This window comes from Podarcis raffonei, chromosome 5, assembly GCF_027172205.1.
Source record: "Podarcis raffonei isolate rPodRaf1 chromosome 5, rPodRaf1.pri, whole genome shotgun sequence".
In the NCBI taxonomy this organism is placed as follows: domain Eukaryota; kingdom Metazoa; phylum Chordata; class Lepidosauria; order Squamata; family Lacertidae; genus Podarcis; species Podarcis raffonei.
In genome coordinates this window covers 74,358,821-74,378,895 of record NC_070606.1, presented here as the reverse complement: position 1 = coordinate 74,378,895, position 20,075 = coordinate 74,358,821, and the positions used below count along the sequence as shown (strand labels likewise).

The following is a 20,075-nucleotide window of genomic DNA, read 5'->3' as shown; positions in this document are numbered from 1 at the left end:
GGTGTCACTCCTATTTCCTTCCTCAAAGGAAGTGTTCTCTCTCTCCCTGCTGGTTCCTTCTCCTGCATCGTCAGGGAGCCTTACCTCCACCCTAGGCTCCGATGGCAGTTCCCTGACAGAAGGATACTGTTCTTATAAGGTAGTCTTAACAGAAATTCTTTCTTGTTCATAGGGGAATATGGTGCCCTCCCTGAATTATTTAATTAAAATTTCAACAATGACTTCACCACCAACAGTGTTTTGTGTTCTATCTATGCTAATTTGATATTCATTTAGACATACAGTACATAAACTGCTTTGAGGAGGTTTGTTTTTTTACAGTTAAACAGTGTAAATAAATAAATATGAAAGAAAGAAAGAAAACTTTGCACTAGCTTGCATTATCTTGCTCAGATATTCCTTCACACCAAGTAATAGTCCGGATTCAGGTAGTGCTGACTTTTTAATCTTGCACTGTTACCCATTTATAAACACAACAATATTATACACATAATGCTTCTTATTTCTCCATTTGACATGAACTCATTATCAATGGGTTAACTCCTCCTCCCACCAGGAAAGGTAAGGAATCGTGTGAACAGCATTTGATGTCTATCTCAGTCCTGCTGGTTTTTCCTGTTTCATTCCTTATGTTTGCTCAGGCAGAGCTATTCATTGTTCTTGTCACCTGATTTTCCCCTCCTCTTTCAACCTCTGTTTTGTCTCCTGCAATAGCTTAGCCTTCTCCTCTAAACTTCTTTGCTTCTCCTTTTTCTTATTCAAAATAAAAGCCTTTTTCTTGTGTCTCTATTTACTCCCTTCTCTGGCTCCTTTCCATTTCTGCCCAGCATATACAGGTGAACTTCCTCAGCAGGCATGTAGTGGACTTGGGAGTGTGGAACCTCCTCCAGATCACCATTCATGAAAGCTTTAGCGCCCTTTTCCTCAGAGCTATTCATATCCCAAACAAACCATAAGTCACCTCTGTTCTTAGCCAGTTCTTTTCTCAGGTTTCGTTCCTACTGGGTAGAGGGCATGAATATACTCAACCTTCTATGATCCAACAGCCTGCTCTGTGCCTCCCCCTTCACTTTCTTGATCTCCAGAGTCCTCAATAAAATCCAAAGAGAGGGGACACTTGTTCTGGGAGTCCCTCATTGGTGCAGCATACCATAGTTATCCGATATTCTTTATCTCGCAAGGGAAGTCCCATTGTTTCTTTCTCCTAGCCCACAAAACCCAAAACTTGCCTACTCCACCCAAAACACTCCACCAGGACATCAGCCACTTTCAGCAGCTCTTTTGAGTAATGCTAGCATTTCTGATATGTGCCATGCAGGGTCTACATTCACCGGGCAATATAAGGAGGATCTCCATTGAAGTTTTCACTGGCCTTCAATGTTCTCCATAACATCCTACAGCTGACCTAGACAACCTTTTATATTTTTAGGCGTTTGTCTGGCTCTCTTTCCAATAAGTTATATGCCTGTACATCTACTCCTCAGCTGTCAGTCTCTTGTCCACAGTACAGAACTGGAGGTGTTACCAGATCCAAGCTGGAACACAAAAGTTGCTCATATTTTCTCTTCCTTTCTTTTTCTGGGTGCTAAGAGGAGCTAATCCATCAGTAATTGAGGCCTTGTTCACCTCAGAACAGAGAGGGGATTCACAATAAGTGCCCAACATAAATATATAAACAGAACATTTTAAAAAGGGGTTGCCTTGGACATTTCTGATTCTCCACCGCATTTAAAAAATGCTGTTTCCAATTGTTCCTTGTAGACTAGTCTTCGTGATTGCATGTTCTACAGGCCATGAAGATGGCAACCAAAAATACGTTACACAATTATTTGACTATTTTATCTCTTAATGAAATGTATAAATAACTAATGTTTTTTTGGGGGGGCTAGTGATTTTGTTCTACAGTGTTAACTATTCATATTTGGATTCTTTTATCTTCGATTCATACTAGCCTTTAGAACAACAGCATGGAATTATACCAGATCGAGATGCAGACTATCGACTGTTTGACCGTGTTGTTAATGTGAGAGAGTGTTTTTCCGTTCCCCTTGGACTTCGTGGCACTGTGATAGGAATTAAAGGAGGTAACACAATGCCTTTTTGTGAACAGTCTCTTTTGCTTTTAAAATAATGTGAAGATCATTCATTGAACGCAAAATGAGTTAGTTTCTCAGATAACGCTAAACTACAGCTAACGTTAACCGTAGCGAAAGCTGAGGCATCTATCACAGAATAGTTCAAAGCACCAACGAGAACAACCGGAAGCAGCTAGAATTTTAGGCGTGTTCCATTGCCTTAAGTGACTTTTCCCTCATGCACCTAGAAATCTGAACCATTGTAATAATTTTTTAAAATATCAGATGTGGCAAGTGTTGTTAGTTTATTTATACAGTGTCCTCAGTATGCATAGTATTTTATGGAGTAACTTAAGCACGTGAGGCACATCTGTGCCCTAAAGGCAAAGGAGGGGGTGAAAGTAAGAAGCCTTTTGATCTCACTTTCGCATAGGAGTTAATTTAAGAATGTGAGCACGCTTGCATGCATCACGCCAATCTAGGATGTTGAGCAGAGGCAGTGTGACTGGTTCTGCTGCATTGGGCACTGAGCCAAGGGAGCCAAGGGGCCACTGCAGGGCGTTGCAACTGTGACTTGGTGAATTGAGCAGAGCGGAAGGTCAAAAGTGGGTGGGGTGCTGAATGCTGGAAATGCACAGGAAGTTGCTGACATCTGAAAGACGAAAGTCCACCCCTTAGGAGGAGAGAAGGAATTTTTTTTATTCTTTCTGTCATGACAACAAAGAGTCTTGTAGTTTCTGTTGTCAGAGTTCATTTATAACAAAGCTTGAAGGGCTCATTTAACTGTGTAGGTATTATACCTAATGTGAGGCGCAAAGGTTGAGAGATCTGTACTTAGAATCATAGCACTGTAGAGTTGGAAGGGAGGGGACCACAAGGAGCATCTAGTCCAGTCCTCTGCAATTCAGGAATCCTTGGCTCCAACCCACAACCCTGAGATTTAAGAGTCTTGTGCTCTACCAACTGAGCTAATCTTCCTGTAACTGCACTTGTTTGAGGGCTGTTGAGTTATGTGACACATCTATGGCTACCTTATGTGTTGATTAACCTTTTGGCCTTAATTTGTAAATCACCTGGGTTTTTGCCCCCTTCCTATACCTGGGGGATGCAGATCCTGACCTTTAAGTGCCACAGGACCTTGTTGCAATAGGTTAACATAAATCGGTTAACGTAAATTCTGATCAAGGATTGAAGAGCTTTGTAATATGAGAAAAAAATGTAGTTTCTTTAACTATTCCAGACTGATTTAGGAAAGCTTCAAATAAAAAACAAGTTATGTAGTTGGGTGACTTTGTCTTTAAAACAGTTCCAGCTTTCTAGTACATGTAAGCTAATGCCATAATTTGTTAAGGTTGTCTCCAGCTAAGTCGTACTCAGATTAGACTCTAATAAACATAGCATATTTGGGTCCATTAATTTTAGTGGGTCTACTTGTGAGCATGATTTAATTTGATACAACCCATAGTCTTCAAGATGTCATGAGATTATTTGTTGCACCAGACTCATATGATTACACCTTTGGAAAATGTTAAGTTTTGAAGTCTCTTCACATTTAGTCAGTGATGCTTGCTCATAGTGCATATTTTCTTCAGCCAGCAGAGAATCTGATGTTCTGTATGAAGTACTGTTTGATGAAGAGTTTCATGGAGGCTTAACAATAAGGTTTGTTTCTTTGCATCTTTTTAGGGTGTTGCACAGATCCTAGAGAAACATGTAACAATTGCACAGAAAAGTGCTAATGGATATTTAGTCAAATCACCCTTTGAACCAACATTAGGTTGGATCCAAATGTAGCATTTTGCAACTATTAGTTCTCCTGTTTGTGAATGAGACTTCAGTCCAGCAGAGGCACTCCTGATGGAAGGGGAGAACCAACAGTGTGGTGTAGTGGTTAAGAGCGGTGGACTCGTAATCTGGTGAACCGGGTTCAATTCCCTGCTCCTCCACATGCAGCTGCTGGGTGAATCTTGGGCTAGTCACACTTCTCGGAAGTCTCTCAGCCCCACTCACCTCACAGAGTGTTGTGGGGGAGGAAGGGAAAGGAGAATGTTAGCGGCTTTGAGACTCCTTCGGGTATAGTGATAAAGCGGGATATCAAATCCAAACTCCTCTTCTTCATCATCTGCAGCTCCCAGTGCCTCCATTTGTAGAATTGCTAAGCTTTGAGGTTGTGGTCTACTTTCCCCTACCCATATATTTGGGTGGCAGATTTCTATTAATCATGCACCACTGGCATAACTAAAGCACTCTCTTCATTAGCCTTCCTCTCTTTCCTCTAGGAGCTCGCCTGGCAGAGGGTACCGCATTCCAGCCAGTGCCTTAATCAACCTTTCTTATGGTAATCGGTCTGAAACAGGAAATCAGAAGCTAACTGCCATAGTTAAACCTCAGCCAGCTGTTAGTCCCTACAACTCATATTCACCCGAATCATTTGCTGTATCTACACAAAAAGCACATCAAGGAGGTCTCAACCATTCTCCTCGCTCCCTCTTTGTTCCAACTCGAGTAAGTCCACATTTAGTTCCTACAGTTATGTCCCAGAAAATAAAGTCATTGTTAACGGTAGATCTCCATGGATGCTAACTAAACATTTTTTTTATAGCAGAGTTTAGACAGGCTTTAATGATTACTGTAATCATGGTTAGCTAGCTTAGACTCATCCAGGTTTGCATAAGAAAACACCTGGAAATCTCTTAATCCTCATGATACACTTTGAGGGTAGAGAAAGGAAGTGTGTTTGATAAGGAATGTGTTTCTATTTGGGATAGATTCTGTCAGTATAAGGAGGCTAAGTAGGTAAGGAAATTTCCCAAAACAAATTAATGTTGATGGAAGGGTTTAAGTTGTACAGGTGTTCTTCTTTTACCACATTCACTGGAGATAATCTATTTCCCTTCCCCTCGGGTGGGTGGATGGGAGGAATCATAGCAATAACGAGTATTTTAAAGAGGAAGAAAGAAATTGAATAGCTATTCCATTAAATTTTCTTAATCTTTTATTTAGCAAGTGAATGGAAGACAGCATAACAATCTCAAGGTTGAAACCCAAGGCAATTCCAATTCCCTCCAGAAAGGAGCATATTTAAGCAGCAATCAGAAATACAAAGTAAGTAGCATTATTTTCTTAGTACATGCTAGTAGATGTAGACTGAGTTTGGGAAGGAAGTAGTTTGGGCATGTGTGTGTGTTTGTGTGTGCACGTGTGTGTGTGAAAGCAAATATTAAAAGTGGGAAAAATTCATCCCACACAGTAGAAAGAACATAGCTCCTTAAAAGTGGAAACCCTTCTACCTTTTCAACAAAGGAGTCATTTTCCTTCCTGGAAGCTGGGGCTCTCCTAAGAAGTAAGTAGCAGCAGGAAGAAAGGGTTCAGGGAAAACGGGAGAAGGAAATGCTGTGGAATCGTAAGGAGAGTGTGGTGTGGGTGTGTATGGGTAGTAGCGGGGGGGGGCAGTAACAAAAGAGAATGGATACCACATGGGGGGGTGAGAGGGTTTTGTATGAAGTGGGGAGAGGTTATGGGATATCTTGTGAGACTGGGACATGGGTCAGCCTGCTATCCGAATAAACCTTTTTTAAAAATTATTTTAAACCTCTTTGGAAGCATGAGCTCATTCTGAGCTTTAGACCACCTGATATTTTCCCTGCAACGGTTAGCTACACGTGTATACTCCTCTTTTGTGATTTTCCCCTTCTTCCATTTCTTGTACGTGTCCTTTCCAAATCTCTGCTCATCTGTGAGCCCATTATAGAGTAACACCCATTATGCAGCCACACCCATTATGCAGCTAGCTTCTTTAGATGCCTCCCGCTTTTTATTTCTTGTCTACATTTGGGCCTTCAACATTTCACCTTGAAGAAACTCCCATCCGCCCCTGTTTAAAAAGCAGAGATAAAATTGAGGAAGGTCCCGTAGCGTAGGGTCTAGGTATAGGTGCAAGAAAATATGTGGCAGTGTGACACTGTGAGGCAAAATGCCATGATACTATAAGAACTGCATTGGTAAACAGGCATGCTGATGCAGTAGGTGGCTCCCCCTTTTACCTCTCCACAATGTCGGGAGACCAGAATATGTTTTGCCCATTCACTACTGCTTTGACTTTATGAGTCTAGGCTAAGTGACTTCACTTACTACCTCTCTTCCTCATTTTGCTTCTTAAACTGTTAAGCTATTGAATCTACAGCCATAGCTCTCTTGGGTGTAAGGATTTTATTAGAGCAGATCTTGCATAAATGGGTTGGTTTTATTTTTCCTTCCCACCAGGCTCAAGATAAGCAAGATGATGAATTTTGCAGCATATGGCAATCATTGCAGAGCTCTGGAAAGTCTCAGTCTGCCCAACATGATAGGCATGAGAAGGTTAGTTTCTGTAGTGGAGTGGATGTGATGTGTGTGAGATTTTCTGAACAGGATTTTGCAACTGAACAATGTCATTTTCTAGGGTGGAATTTTACCTCAATACATAAAGCTAAATACGGGTGGCCAGTTCTGCAAACCAGGCTTCAATGAGAGTAGCTTCAAAGGCCAGCAAAGAAAACAGGAATCTTTCAGGAAGTGTAAGTACTTTTCTTTGAATTTTGTATATTCCTTCATCAAGTTAGGGATTCAGTTTTGGAAAGCATTTAGTTTATTCTAGTCCTGTAGAAAGTGATGCTTATGACAGACGGAGTGTTGCCATTATAATCCCAACCCCTGGTATTTTCTCTGAAGAAATGCATGTCATTACCTCCCCCCTCACCAAAAAAGGGTGAAAGTGGATTTAGGGTTGCTAATACTTGGAGATCCACTGAAATCAATAACCTTGAGCTTGATTATTATGAGTATGACATAGTTTGCTGTCACACTTTGAATTTTTGTTTTGTGAAGTATTATTTTTTAACTTAATCTGATTGATGTTCTTGTGGAAAGAAGTTTGGCACCCATCTCTATTTGAAACAGTTCCTGAGAGGGGCAACATTAGCTAGCCCTAGCGCAATACCATTTTTCAACTTGGAATTTCCTATTTGCAACTGCAGAAACCACCATTTGAACGACTGAAGTCTGTTTTTCTATGACTGATGTCACTTAAAGTGCTTTTTCTAGTGGCCATAGCATCAGCAAGAAGGATTTCAGAGCTGGGAGCTTTGTCCGTTGGAAAACATCATTGTGTGCTTAACAAAGACAGAATTGTACTGCAGACTGTTTTTCACTACCAGCAGGAGCTGGTGTTACTTACTTTCTGTCTTTTGCCATGTCATCCTAAAGAACATGCATAGCACTCTGGATGTCCACAGGGCAGATTAGATAGATCGATTGATCAATAGATATGGCAAAGCCATTTGGATAAACACGTTTATTATTGCCTCTCATCCAACATACTTAGGGAGAAAGGTTTCAACATCCACCGTAGCTAGGTGGATTAAAGCTTGTATTTCTTTGGCATATAATTCTCTTCCATTTGATTCACTTAGTGAGAGCATCTGCAGCATTTTCTACAAGTGGTTTGTAGGGCAGGAACTTGGGCTACTTTGAATACATTTACAAGACACTATAAAATACACATTTATGCTTCCGCAGAAACAGCTTTTCAGAGGCGTCAACAGGTCCTTTAGCTGCAGAACAGGAGTGTGGAACACTTGGTCCTCCAGATATTGCTTGAACTAAAACTTCCATCAGCCCTAGCAAGTGTGGGCAATGGCCAGGGATGATGGCAGTTGTAGTTCAGCAACATCTGGAGGTCCAAAGCTTCTCCACAGCTGCTACAAAAAAATCCCATTTGGGTGAGTCTTAGTGCCATTAGATAAGGGTCCATGGGATTCACCTAAGGGAGTACTGGGAGGCCAAGGCCCACCCAAAGCTGCATGACATAATTAAGCGGTGGGTTAAGAGCAGAGTGTCTAGAGAGTGGTCATGCCTTTCTGCTTGTTGACATTTTGGTTGTTAAATATGTGTTGTTTTTAATTGTTGGATGTTTAACTTACAAGCTTATCTAGATGGTGAACTGTTTTTCTAAGGGAGGGGTCACTCAGAAATTCTATTGGAGTCATGACATTTTCCTGCTTCAAGTAACGTAAGGAACTCATTGACTCATCTGGCGGTGTCCTAGTGGCCCTTGAGAAACACCTTTCAGCTAGTCCAGTATACCCATTTCTTTCATCCTGTTCAGGAGTTACATTGTGCTGTTTGAGTTCTCTGTTGCAGCCATCCACCCAGATTTTATCCCTTTTGTTACAGCTTCTGAACAGAGATAGTAAAAAGAAAGTGGGGGGAAATATACTAGATTGACGAAGGGGACTCTCCCTAGCAGTGCTTCTGTACCTATTTACCTGGGAGTAAGCTCCATCAAACTAAGTGGGACTTCCTTCTTAGTAGACACATGTAGGATTGCACACACACTCGTTTTATATATAAACAGTTTTTGAAAAAAAACACGTGTTACTTGTTTAGCTAATATTATAAACTTTTGTATTTGTAGCTAAAGACGACTCTAAAGGTCCAAGAACTGACAGTCAAACACATAAAGGATCAAATAAACCGGTAATTTTCTGATGCTGTTTTATGGTGAACTGTTCAAAGGAAACAAAGGGCAGAAATAGCAACGGTTTGTGCGCAGATGCTTGGGTATGCCTAACACATATTTTTGGACATGGATTAAATTGGCAGCTGCCCATCCGCATTCCTGCCACAGAGTGTAACTATATGTGTGATATATCTGCTTGAGGGAGATGGCCCTTTTATGATCGCATAGGTCTTGACTAGTGAAGTTGAGAGATTTCCAAAATTACTTGTGCAGCTAATCACTGGTTAGGTAGCACGAGTGATGTAAGAAAGTATACCTGCAGGAAAAAGAGTTTGTTAAAAAAAACATTTCCACCTTATTAATTTGCTTTTACATTTGACCTGGTCTGTCTCAGAATTTCGCAGGTGCTAATAAGTATAGTGTGAAGCTATTGAAGAGGAATGAAGCCCCCAGTGAGCCAGTAGAACCAAAGCCTGCAGTTGACAGTTCCAGTATAACTGAGAAGGTAGGAAAATGGCAATCTAAATATTTGCATATACCCGAGTACATTCTGAAGAAGAAGAAAAAGTGACAAGTAGATTTTATTAGATATTAATTTCAATGCACCAGAATTGTCGAATGCTTTATTTTCTTCATGGTCTTTTTCCATATGGGATTGCACCTGTACTAGCCAGACCTTTTAGCAAGCTCTAAGCCATAAGATGATATTGTCCCCCCTCTCCCTCTCAAGCATAAGCCAGAGGAACACTAGATTATCCATGTCAGATCCCTGCCTCTCTGCTCAGTGGCCTGCTGCAGATAATATGTTTCTCAAAATTGTCGGAAGAAATGGGATAAAATAAAGATTTAAAATCCTCTCTATATAAATTATATCTCATGTATGTGTTGTGAATTATCGTTTGTGGCCATCTAGCTAAATCATAGTGGTATTATATATACAGAACAACCAAAAAGACTGAGAGCTGAGCCACTTCTTAGCGAGTTCCTGAAGAATTATGAATCCCTTTTACTTTTTTGCTTTGTTTGAAATACATTTAACATGGCCCACATGTGCTCCTGAGCTTTAGAGCCTTTGTCCTTTGCTGCAGTATTGAAGAGAACTCTAGGCACACAGTGGAGACACGGGCAAAATTCTTCCAGACTTTGTGGTGAATGGGAAGTAATATGTACCTTAAAGGTAAAGGGACCCCTGACCATTAGGTTGACTCTGGGGTTGCGGCGTTCATCTCGCTTTACTGGCCGAGGGAGCTGGCGTACAGCTTCCAGGTCGTGTGGCCAGCATGACTAAGCCGCTTCTGGCGAACCAGAGCAGCGCACGGAAACACCGTTTACATTCCCGCCCGAGCAGTACCTATTTATCTACTTGCACTACATGCTTTCAAACTGGTAGGTTGGTAGGAGCAGGGACCGAGCAACGGGAGCTCACCCCATCGTGGGGATTACCGACCTTCTGATCAGCAAGTCCTAGGCTCTGTGGTTTAACCCACAGAGCCACCTGTGTCCCAATATGTACCTTAAGTTCCTTCTAAATGAATAAATTTTCATATTGATTTCAGTGTAATTTGCACAGAGAAAATACCTTTCTCTGAATTTTGCTCTTCTAATTCTTTCATATATGTACATATCTATATATTCCTTAGAACGGATCTGAACTTGAAGACATTTTGGCGTCTTTGAAAATTTTCAAAGAAAAAGAGGTGCCACGGTCATATCCCAAGGAACCAACTAATGAAGAACACTTGTCTCCACAGTCTTTTGCTATGGTTTGTATGCTGCTGTTGGAATTGACTTCATTGGTTTAACTTTGGATGCATTTAATGTACAGAGTTCTATGATAAAATTCTCAATTTATACAATATATAAATGCTGTTTGCTTTTTTTTTTTAAAGAAAGGAACACAGATGCTCAAAGAAATTTTGAAGATAGATGGTTCTGACACAGCAGAAGCAAAGTCAGTGGCAAATGAAGTGTCTGCTCCAACTTGCAGGCAGGATTCTTGTGCGCCTGCCTCACAACATACCAATGCCAAAAAAATGGGTATGTATAAAAGCTTTGTTCTATAATTGAATAAATGGTTTGTGCTATGCAGATTTAAGTTTAATGTTTATTGATTATATAATACCTTTTGAACATCTAACATTCAATCAAATTAAACAAAGTACTGTACTCTGGTTCATTTATTCAAACATGGTACAGATTACATGTATTTATTCTCATTGATAGCTGCTTTCATGAACAAATCCCCTGGCACTGCAGGACCTCAGAACACTCAGGGCATGGAGGTTGGAAGCCACCCACTTCTTGGACCACCAAACTCATTATCCACTCCAGTATCTGAGCTTTCTCGTATCTGTTCCCTTCTTGGAATGCTGCAGCCAGATTTCTCATTTCTTAGAACACCACAGGTAACTTAGCTTCAAATATCAGATCTGTGTAGTATGCAAAAAAACCCACACCCATAATCTCTTTTATTTCCAGTTCAAGTCTTAAATGTGCTTGCAGAAATATAGCCAAATTGTTCCACCCACATGCAAGGAAGAGGCATCACCAGACTGGGATTTGCAAGGGACAAAATACCTTTATGAACTACCCTAAAAATAAAGGGGAAAACAAAACAGGCTAATGAGCACTTGACAGCTATTGACTGCTGAGCAACATGGGAGTTGGGGCAAACTATAAACCAGGCGGTGGGGCGGAATGGAAAAGGAGATTAAAAGAATGGACACATAGGTATAAAAAGAGTGGAGAGAATTATTTCATTGTCTGAGTAGGTAATTTCTGGGTTCATGCTGAGAAGTTATTTGTCAGTGTCCCCAGGGACAGGGGTGAGAGCTGCTCCCCATTTTTCATCGTTTAGACCAGGGTAGCCAGCATGGGGCCCACCAGATGCTGCTAGACTCCCCAGCCAGCATGGCCAATGGTCAGGGATGATGGACGTTGTAGACTGGTGACATTAGACAGAAGGATACTTGGCCAATCTTCAATAGGAAACTCTGTTAGAAGGCAAATAAATTGCCCACCCTTTGTATAAATCTGTCCATTTAGCAGTCTGTTTGCAGTATGTTATGTAGAAAATAAAGTTGCTTTGTCTTCTTTTCTTCCATAGACAATGACAGTTTGTCAGGTAAAGCTATCCAATGGCTTATTGGTACACGGACCTCAATGTCACTCTGAAAATGAAGCTAAGGAGAAAGCAGCACTTTTTGCTTTGCAGCAATTGGTGAGACCAGCAGTCAAAATGCTTTATAAAACCTTAAAATGCTCATCTCCATTTATTAGCTAGTCATGCTTCCTGTATGACAAACTTTAAGTACCCTTTTTCATACAGAGCTCTATTGGGATGAACTTTCCTCTGCCACCACCGCCTGTATTTCCAAATTATCAACCCATGGGAGCTCTTGTGCCTCCTGGATCCATTCCTCCAGTCTTCACGCAGCACACTGGTATGTGTGTGTAAATGCATGTTTTTCATACCGTATAGTTGGAAGCAAATTAACCTTTTGTAGAAGTTGCATAGTAGCAAACTCCTAGTCCTTATCAGCAACAGTGCTTTCTTTAATAATTGTATGTAATTTGATTATTCTATATAGATTAATTTTATAAACAACGCCCTAAGTTTTTATAAACAAAGTCCTAAAGTTTTTAGGACTTTAAAAAAAAATCAAATGTTCTTTGTGAGACAAGTTGCATTATTTTTTTCTCACAGTGAGAGGGGAAAGTATTGAATGCACTGATCTCGTGTCTCATAAATTTGTCTTTTGGGTTCCATAAAGAATGCACCTTTTTCTCCAATTCAGTTATTATGAAATATGTGAGCTAAATTTAGCAGCTAAATTTCCTTTCTGAATTCCGTTCGGAAGTGGAGGGAGGGAGGCTTTGAAAGAGTAGCTACCCATTTTTCTAAGTTAATACTGGAATCTAAAATGAGCTTATTGTTTTCGCAGCTAATTTGTTTCCTTCACCACCTCATGCGTTTGGCCCAGTGCCATGGGGAGCACCAGTTCCAGTCCATGGGAAACCTTACTTTCCTGGTTCCTGTCCTGGGAATATGCCTTTTGCAGGCACTGTACCAGCTGGTGCACACAATCAGTTTATACCCTTGCAGGTAAGATCTGACAGCAGCTACACACACACACAGAGAGAGAGAGAGAGAGAGAGAGAGAGAGAGAGAGAGAGCGCCAGTGTGGTGTAGTGGTTAAGAGCGATAGACTCATAATCTGGGGAACCGGGTTCGCTTCCCCGCTCCTCCACATGCAGCTGCTGGGTGACCTTGGGCCAGTCACACTTCTTTGAAGTCTCTCAGCCCCACTCACCTCACAGAGTGTTTGTTGTGGGGGAGGAAGGGAAAGGAGAATGTTAGCCGCTTTGAGACTCCTTCGGGTAGTGATAAAGCAGGATATCAAATCCAAACTCCTCTTCTTCTTCTTCTACATATGCTTCTCACATGTTAGAAAACTAAACCTCTTTTTTTTTTAAGGTAACTAAGAAAAGGGTTGCCAGCAAGACTAATGTTGAGCCAAAGGAGTTCCCAGGTTCTCTTCAAAATGTGCAGTTAAAGAATGAACAGTCAAGCATCGACACTACAAAAATGAACCCACAGGATGCTTCTTCAGAACATTTAAGGTCTCATCAAGCTGCTCCATCTTTCCAAGAGAAAATGGCTCCTTCAGGCTCGGTTGCATCTCGTAAGAAATCAATACCAAATGTGTCTACCAAGCGAAAGCCCAGAAAACTGGCTGTCAATTTTGGTGCACCCAAATCTTCAGAATAAGTATGGGTCATGGATTACTTTACATTTCTTTAGTGTTATAAAACCAATAAACATTATTTTAAAAATGTAAGCATAATAATTTGAAAGGTGTTTTGGACTGTAAATATTTTCTGTCAGTCACAATGAAAACAATTATGTTCACTGAAGAGCTTGATTTAATGTGATGTAAAACACAAGAAACTCTTGAGTTAAAGTAACAACCCTGTCCATCATGCCTCAGCCTGAAAAGTGGGGTTTGTGTACTGTCCCAGAAGTGGAGCAATAATACTGACTTGGCCGTCTTAATTGAGAATAGCTTTGTTTAAACCAACATATAAAAGTCCTCAACGAATGCAAAGCATAATTCTTGATGTCTTGTTTTTAACGATATAATAACTTCTAAAAGCAATTTATTTATATGTAACTGGTATACTTTATTTTTAGATTTTTCAGGTTTTTTGATCTGATACAGTGTGCATAGATTTTAACTATTGTGGCATTGCCAGTTGACTTTATGTAAGGTTCATTTCCAGGAGTTATGCCAAAGCAGCTTAATAACTTGGACTATTGTAATAAACTATCTTTAACTAAATGCCACCACAAATGAGCCACTGACAGAGGAAGCCAGAGCAAACAAATGCTTCAGGGATTTGCAGGAGGAGTAGACAAAATGTTGTGCTTTCCAGATGTTGCTGGACTCCAGCTTCTATTAGCCCCAGCCAGCATGGCCAGTGGTGAGAGATGATGGGAGCTGCAGTCTAACAACATCTGAAGAACACCATGTTGGTTTCCCCCTTTTTAAAGAATAAGCAGTACCTCATCACTGTAGCAAGTTGTAGTTTTGGGAATGACTCCTGTACGCTTCTCTACTAATGTGCAGCCTCCACAACAGATCTGGCTCTGCTTTTTTTAAAGCACTTTCATTGTTCTGAAATAGTATATACTCCTTGGATCTGGTATCACCAAAGCATGATTCCTTAAATAGTACAGTTTCAGAAATAATGGTGAATCTTCCCAAATATTCCAAATTAGTATATGTGTAAGCTAGAAAACAACCCAGTCTAATTCGTATTCAGACTCAAATTGTCTTCATTCTGCTGTGCTGTTTTAGTTCTACTGTGCTGCCTTCCTGTGATCCACTTGTTCTTCAGCACAAATTCATGTTTCATAATCTGAGATATGTAAAATACTAGCCTGAAGGATACTGTTGATCACTTATTTTTTAAATCCCACAATTTCTTAAAAGAGAAACTAGCTAAGCTGTTGTGGGTCACATGTTACTCCCCCACCCCCTGCCCTAAATAACATAGATTAACCTCTATATAGGAAAATAATGTTGCAACAGTGCCCTAGGTGCAATCTTAGCTCCACTTCTATGTATCATGGAGCTATTTAAATCTAAAATTTCACTGTATCCAAGGCACACAAAAAACCCAACTTGGTAACACTCTTCAAACTATATAGTATGGAATTGTTATTTTTTTTTGTCATGCAGATTAATTTTCATGTTCTAGTAGTACTGTGCAGCAGTGGGGAACCTTTTGGCTCCACAGGCCAAATCCTAGTCCAGGAAGCAAAACTTGACAGGTGTCAGTCATCTGACATCAGGAGACTGGATGTTCAGCGCACCACACAGAGCTTGCAAAGAGCCTTGTATAATGCTTTAAAGTGCCTGTGGCTTCAACTTCATGCCCATCAGCTGTTTTCTGTAAGTATTGGGGAACTTACTCATGCAGCTGATAAGCAGGCTTCAGCTCTTATCATCTATCAGCTAATGGCACCAGCGAGTTCTACAGAACTCGGCTGCAACAGATGATCCACCAGGCTTTGACTTTACTACTGATGGTTTGTAGAAGTGAAACCTGATTTTCCTTGCTTGCTTTAAGGCTTCTGGTTGTACATTGGAGCCACAGGTTCCTCTCCGCTGGGGTTGCATTCCTTTGTTTTAGGGCATCATCGCTTTGCTGCATGTGAAGTGGTCCTGTTAAAGTGAAAAGTGCTTTCCTCACTGCTTTCCATTTAAGAGTGAGAATACATGCTTAATGGGACTTAAAGCACTTAAACTCGGGACAGTCCGGCCATATTTCCCTTGACAAGGTCTGTCATACTGTTCTCACTGGTATAGTTTAAATTATTTTCTCAGATCATATTGCCTGGTAACTTGACTTCAGTCTCTAGAGAATGAATAAGGTGGACTCCCATGGAAGAGAGAACTGATTTCTTTTACTATCGAGTCTCTTAAACAACATAAAATTTTCATTTGTTTACATCTTTGGGGTATATATATATATATATATGGTTACCTGACCCTTAATCCAGGCACTGGAATTGCTTCTAACATGCTAAATTCTGTAAGACTTTTTATGGACCCTGCTGCCAGCATAATAGAAATAGACACCCTGAAGATTTATGTGTATCTTAGAACCAGCAAAATTCTGTGTTTGTTGTTACCTATTGAACAGGGCTTCTTTGTTTTCCATTCTAATAAAAATGCCCATCAAATTTTCATCAGCCTGGTTCCCATCTATACTTGTCATTGTACCTGTTTCACTGTTTTCTATTCTCTCTGTTAATCTGCAGGATTAGTATCAGTTTCTTTATATCCACTGCCCAGTTTTTAGATACATAATCTCTAAAACATAAATAATTGGCTTATAGAATTTTTGCTTGTTTTTTTTTAAAATAAAGTTATATGGCTTATTTCTCTCAAATGTATTTTGTAAATGCTGGAAGTTTTCATTAAGATCTTGTACAGAGCAGTATTTTATTAAAATCTGAAAGGGAAGACTTTTTGTGCACATTTTTATAGTTTCTTTTTTAAAAAGAACTTTTGTCTATCTGCCAAAGTGAAATGTTTAAAACTGGCATGATTAATATGGAGTGTATTTTTGTGTATAGTGTTGTGCATTTCAGAATTCTAGCATGTAGCTGTGCAAAAGTATTTTTAAATATAAATGTACAATATACCCTGAAGGAATAAACCATATGGATTAAATACTCTGGAGAACTTTAATACAATAATTTTATAAAAGACTTGGCCTTGTCTGCTTGGAATAAAAATGTAAACTAAATTTTTGAGTTTTGGTATGTTTATTTCTCATTGGAAGAATTATGTCAGACATGGCTTAAACTGCATGTTCTATTTGGTTGTGGGGGTTTGTGGTAATTTGTTCTTAAGATAAGTCATGAAACTTAAGTTTGCATAGTCATGATGCAATCTTGGATTAAGGTTAAGATTGGCCATTTGTTTTCTAGAGAGTGGCAGGAGAGGTACAATTCAGTTCATTCACACTAAAACTGCTTCCTTGTAGGAGAAATGTAAGAGAGTGGGGATAATATGCCTTGAATTACCACTCAAAATGTGACCAATGTTAGGGCAAACAAATGGACGTGGTCTGAGCATGCAGGGCTTGTATGCATAAGAGCAGTTTATGAACGCAGCCCCAGGAGGGGGGAGAGAGAGAGAAGGGCTGGATCCAGGCTATGCTATTTGCAATTTGACTAATCCAGTATTTAATGCCCCAAATCAGATATATCAGGTGGAAGCTGGAATGCACATGATCACCATTCTGTCCAAATGCTTAGTAAATGTTTAAAATACTATAAGTGCTCTGTAAAAACACCTCTGAAATATTGTAAACATCTTTGTAGCCTGAATCAAAGAGTAACATCTCCTGACCAACACCAAAAAGTGCAGATAGCACTCTCAAAAACTGCAGATTTTACACTGTGTGTGTGCGCTTGCGCGCGCGCAATGTATATTGTAAGGCAGAAGATAAAGTAACAACACCCTATTGCAGATAATAAAACTTTGAATTGCCAAACACATTTTTACTATGATGTTGATTGCTTCAGAGGGAATCCAGAGTACACAATATCTCAGCTTTGAGTTTGCCCAAGAGAAAAAACTGAATGTGTTTGGAAGGCAGTATGTTTGTAACAAAGTTTCTTTTACCTGCAATAGGCAATTGAGTTCTGTCTTTCATGATACACTAATTTGTCACTGTGTTCAGAAGCTGTTTTAGTATATTGTTTTGCAACTGAAAGAATCATAGAATTGTAGAGTTGGCGGGGACCCCAAGGGTCATCCAGTCCAACCCCCCGCAAAGCAGGAATGTTCTCAACTGTCTAGTGAGGCATTCACAAAGTAAAGGAAGGATTGAACTCTGATTAATAAGAATACACACAGAGGCTTGTACCAGCAAGACTCTGGGAAAGGTGCATATAATAATCTCTCTCTCTGTCTCTCCAGCCCCTGGCCCAGGTCGTTTTATTCACAAAAGAGGTTTTTACAATCAGATTTCTTCTGAGCAACAAACCCCACGTGGGAACAAAGTTAAACTACAAACTAATTAAGTTAAACTACAAACTAATTAAGCATGGTAAACAAAGAACAGAACTACAAAGGAGAGCATTTGGCAACCCCTGAGGTCATAAACAAGCAATATACCGTATTTTTTGCTCTATAAGACACACCAGACCATAAGACGCACCTAGTTTTTGGAGGAGGAAAACAAGAAAAAAAATATTCCGAATCCCAGAAGCCAGAACAGCAAGAGTGATCGCTGTGCAGCCTGCATTTGCTCCATAAGACGCACACACATTTCCCCTTACTATTTAGGAGGGAAAAAGTGAGTCTTATAGAACAAAAAATACAGTACATGATAAGGATGGCCAGGAGGACAGCAATGTTTATCACCTTCATGTGAGATCTGTTTCCTGGCCCTAAGATTAACACCCTGGGATTAACATATCAGAAAAGCTACATCAAAGAAACTGTGCACTGTCTTTGATGACCCAGGATGCCTGCCTGGTGAAGCAACTGGCAGTGTTCGTGACTGGTCAAGAATGCGAAATGGAACAGGGATGCAGAGGTGTGGATTGATCAAGAATCATATCAAAATAGTTTAAACCCAGTCAACACAATGCTTTCATTGCTGACACAGATGGCTTACTCTATATTTGTTATAATTCCTCATAGCAATCCCACCTGATCACTACAGTCTAGCACATTCTACAATTTTCGGATATCAGTTTTGTTTGCAAAGGGCCCTGCTGTTTTCCGGCTTTACACTGGAAACTGCACTGCAAGTTTAGAGAAAAGGTGAGTAGGGGGGTGGCATGATTAAAATTTTGTATGGCATGGAGGAAGGGGCTAGAGTGAAGTTTTTTTCTCCCCCTCTCATAACACTCCTGGACATCTAATGAAGATTGGAAGATTGAGGACAGAATAAAAACAAGAACAGCTTCACGCAGTGCATGGAACCCACTTGCATAAGGAGGTCAGTGATGGCCATCAACTTGGACAGCTCTGAGAGAGGATGAGGCAAACTCGGGGAGGGCAAGGCTGCAAATGACTACATACTAGTCATACTACATACTAGTCATACTAGTCATGCTGTATTTTATCTCCCTGCTTATTTAATTTATATGCAGAATACATCATGCGAAAGGCTGGGCTGGATGAATCCCAAGCTGGAATTAAGATTGCCGGAAGAAATATCAACAACCTCAGATATGCAGATGACACAACCTTGATGGCAGAAAGTGAGGAGGAATTAAAGAACCTTTTAATGAGGGTGAAAGAGGAGAGCACAAAATATGGTCTGAAGCTCAACATCAAAAAAACGAAGATCATGGCCACTGGGCCCATCACCTCCTGGCAAATAGAAGGGGAAGAAATGGAGGCAGTGAGAGATTTTACTTTCTTGGGCTCCATGATCACTGCAGATGGTGACAGCAGCCACGAAATTAAAAGACGCCTGCTTCTTGGGAGAAGGGCAATGACAGGCCTAGACAGCATCTTGAGAAGTAGAGACGTCACCTTGCCAACAAAGGTCCGTATAGTTAAAGCCATGGTTTTCCCAGTAGTGATGTATGGAAGTGAGAGCTGGACCATAAAGAAGGCTGACCGCCGAAGAATTGATGCTTTTGAATTATGGTGCTGGAGACGACTCTTGAGAGTCCCATGGACTGCAAGAAGATCAAACGCATCCATTCTTAATGAAATCAGCCCTGAGTGCTCACTGGAAGGACAGATCGTGAAGCTGAGGCTCCAGTACTTTGGCCACCTCATGAGAAGAGAAGACTCCCTGGAGAAGACACTGATGCTGGGAAAGATGGAGGGCACAAGGAGAAGGGGGCGACAGAGGACGAGATGGTTGGATAGTGTTTTCGAGGTTACCAGCATGAGTTTGACCAAACTGCGGGCGGGAGGTAGTGGAGGACAGAGGTGCCTGGCGTGCTCTGGCCCATGGGGTCACGAAGAGTCGGACACGACTAAACGACTAAACAACAACAACAACAGTCATGCAAAGCCGGAGGCAGTAGGAGGGGAGAATGCGCTCCTCCGCAGGTCCTGCTCACGGGTTTCCCAGAGGCAACTGGGTGGCCACTGCCAGACCAAGACGCTGGACATAGGAGCCAAATGCTAGGGGCTGAGGTCTCTGCCAAGCCCCCTCCAAAGTTGTTAGGCATTGCCCTTCATATAGTGTGCCACATTCTGTGATTATGTGGGGTGGGGCTTCCCTGTTCAGGGAAGTTTTTGATGTGTGACATTTTAATGTATTCTTAATCTTTGCTGGAAGTGTGGCTGGGGAAACCCAGCCAGATGGGCGAGGTACAAATAATAAATTATTATTATACCTGCCCCCCAAGTTGGCACCTGATCCTCTGAGATTTAACTGCTTGCCCTGGAAACCACGAGAAAGTGGGGCCGGGAAACTGCAACCCTTGGCCCTTCAACCCCTTG

General features: G+C 40.8%; 1 protein-coding gene across 1 annotated transcript in view; it reads left to right on the top strand.

Moving 5' to 3' along the window:
• Positions 1-16,395, top strand: part of XRN1 (5'-3' exoribonuclease 1) — a 43,924-nt gene extending 27,529 nt beyond the window's left edge. Inside the window, exons 29-43 of the mRNA XM_053390172.1 lie at positions 1,952-2,084; positions 3,668-3,737; positions 4,355-4,580; positions 5,079-5,180; positions 6,339-6,434; positions 6,517-6,631; positions 8,530-8,591; positions 8,969-9,079; positions 10,215-10,337; positions 10,464-10,611; positions 10,798-10,979; positions 11,681-11,794; positions 11,903-12,017; positions 12,519-12,679; positions 13,052-16,395. Coding sequence (XP_053246147.1) covers positions 1,952-2,084; positions 3,668-3,737; positions 4,355-4,580; positions 5,079-5,180; positions 6,339-6,434; positions 6,517-6,631; positions 8,530-8,591; positions 8,969-9,079; positions 10,215-10,337; positions 10,464-10,611; positions 10,798-10,979; positions 11,681-11,794; positions 11,903-12,017; positions 12,519-12,679; positions 13,052-13,345 — 2,052 coding nt within the window. The 3' untranslated portion in view covers positions 13,346-16,395. The remainder of the gene's footprint in view (positions 1-1,951; positions 2,085-3,667; positions 3,738-4,354; positions 4,581-5,078; positions 5,181-6,338; positions 6,435-6,516; positions 6,632-8,529; positions 8,592-8,968; positions 9,080-10,214; positions 10,338-10,463; positions 10,612-10,797; positions 10,980-11,680; positions 11,795-11,902; positions 12,018-12,518; positions 12,680-13,051) is intronic.
• Positions 16,396-20,075: the final 3,680 nt, after the last annotated feature.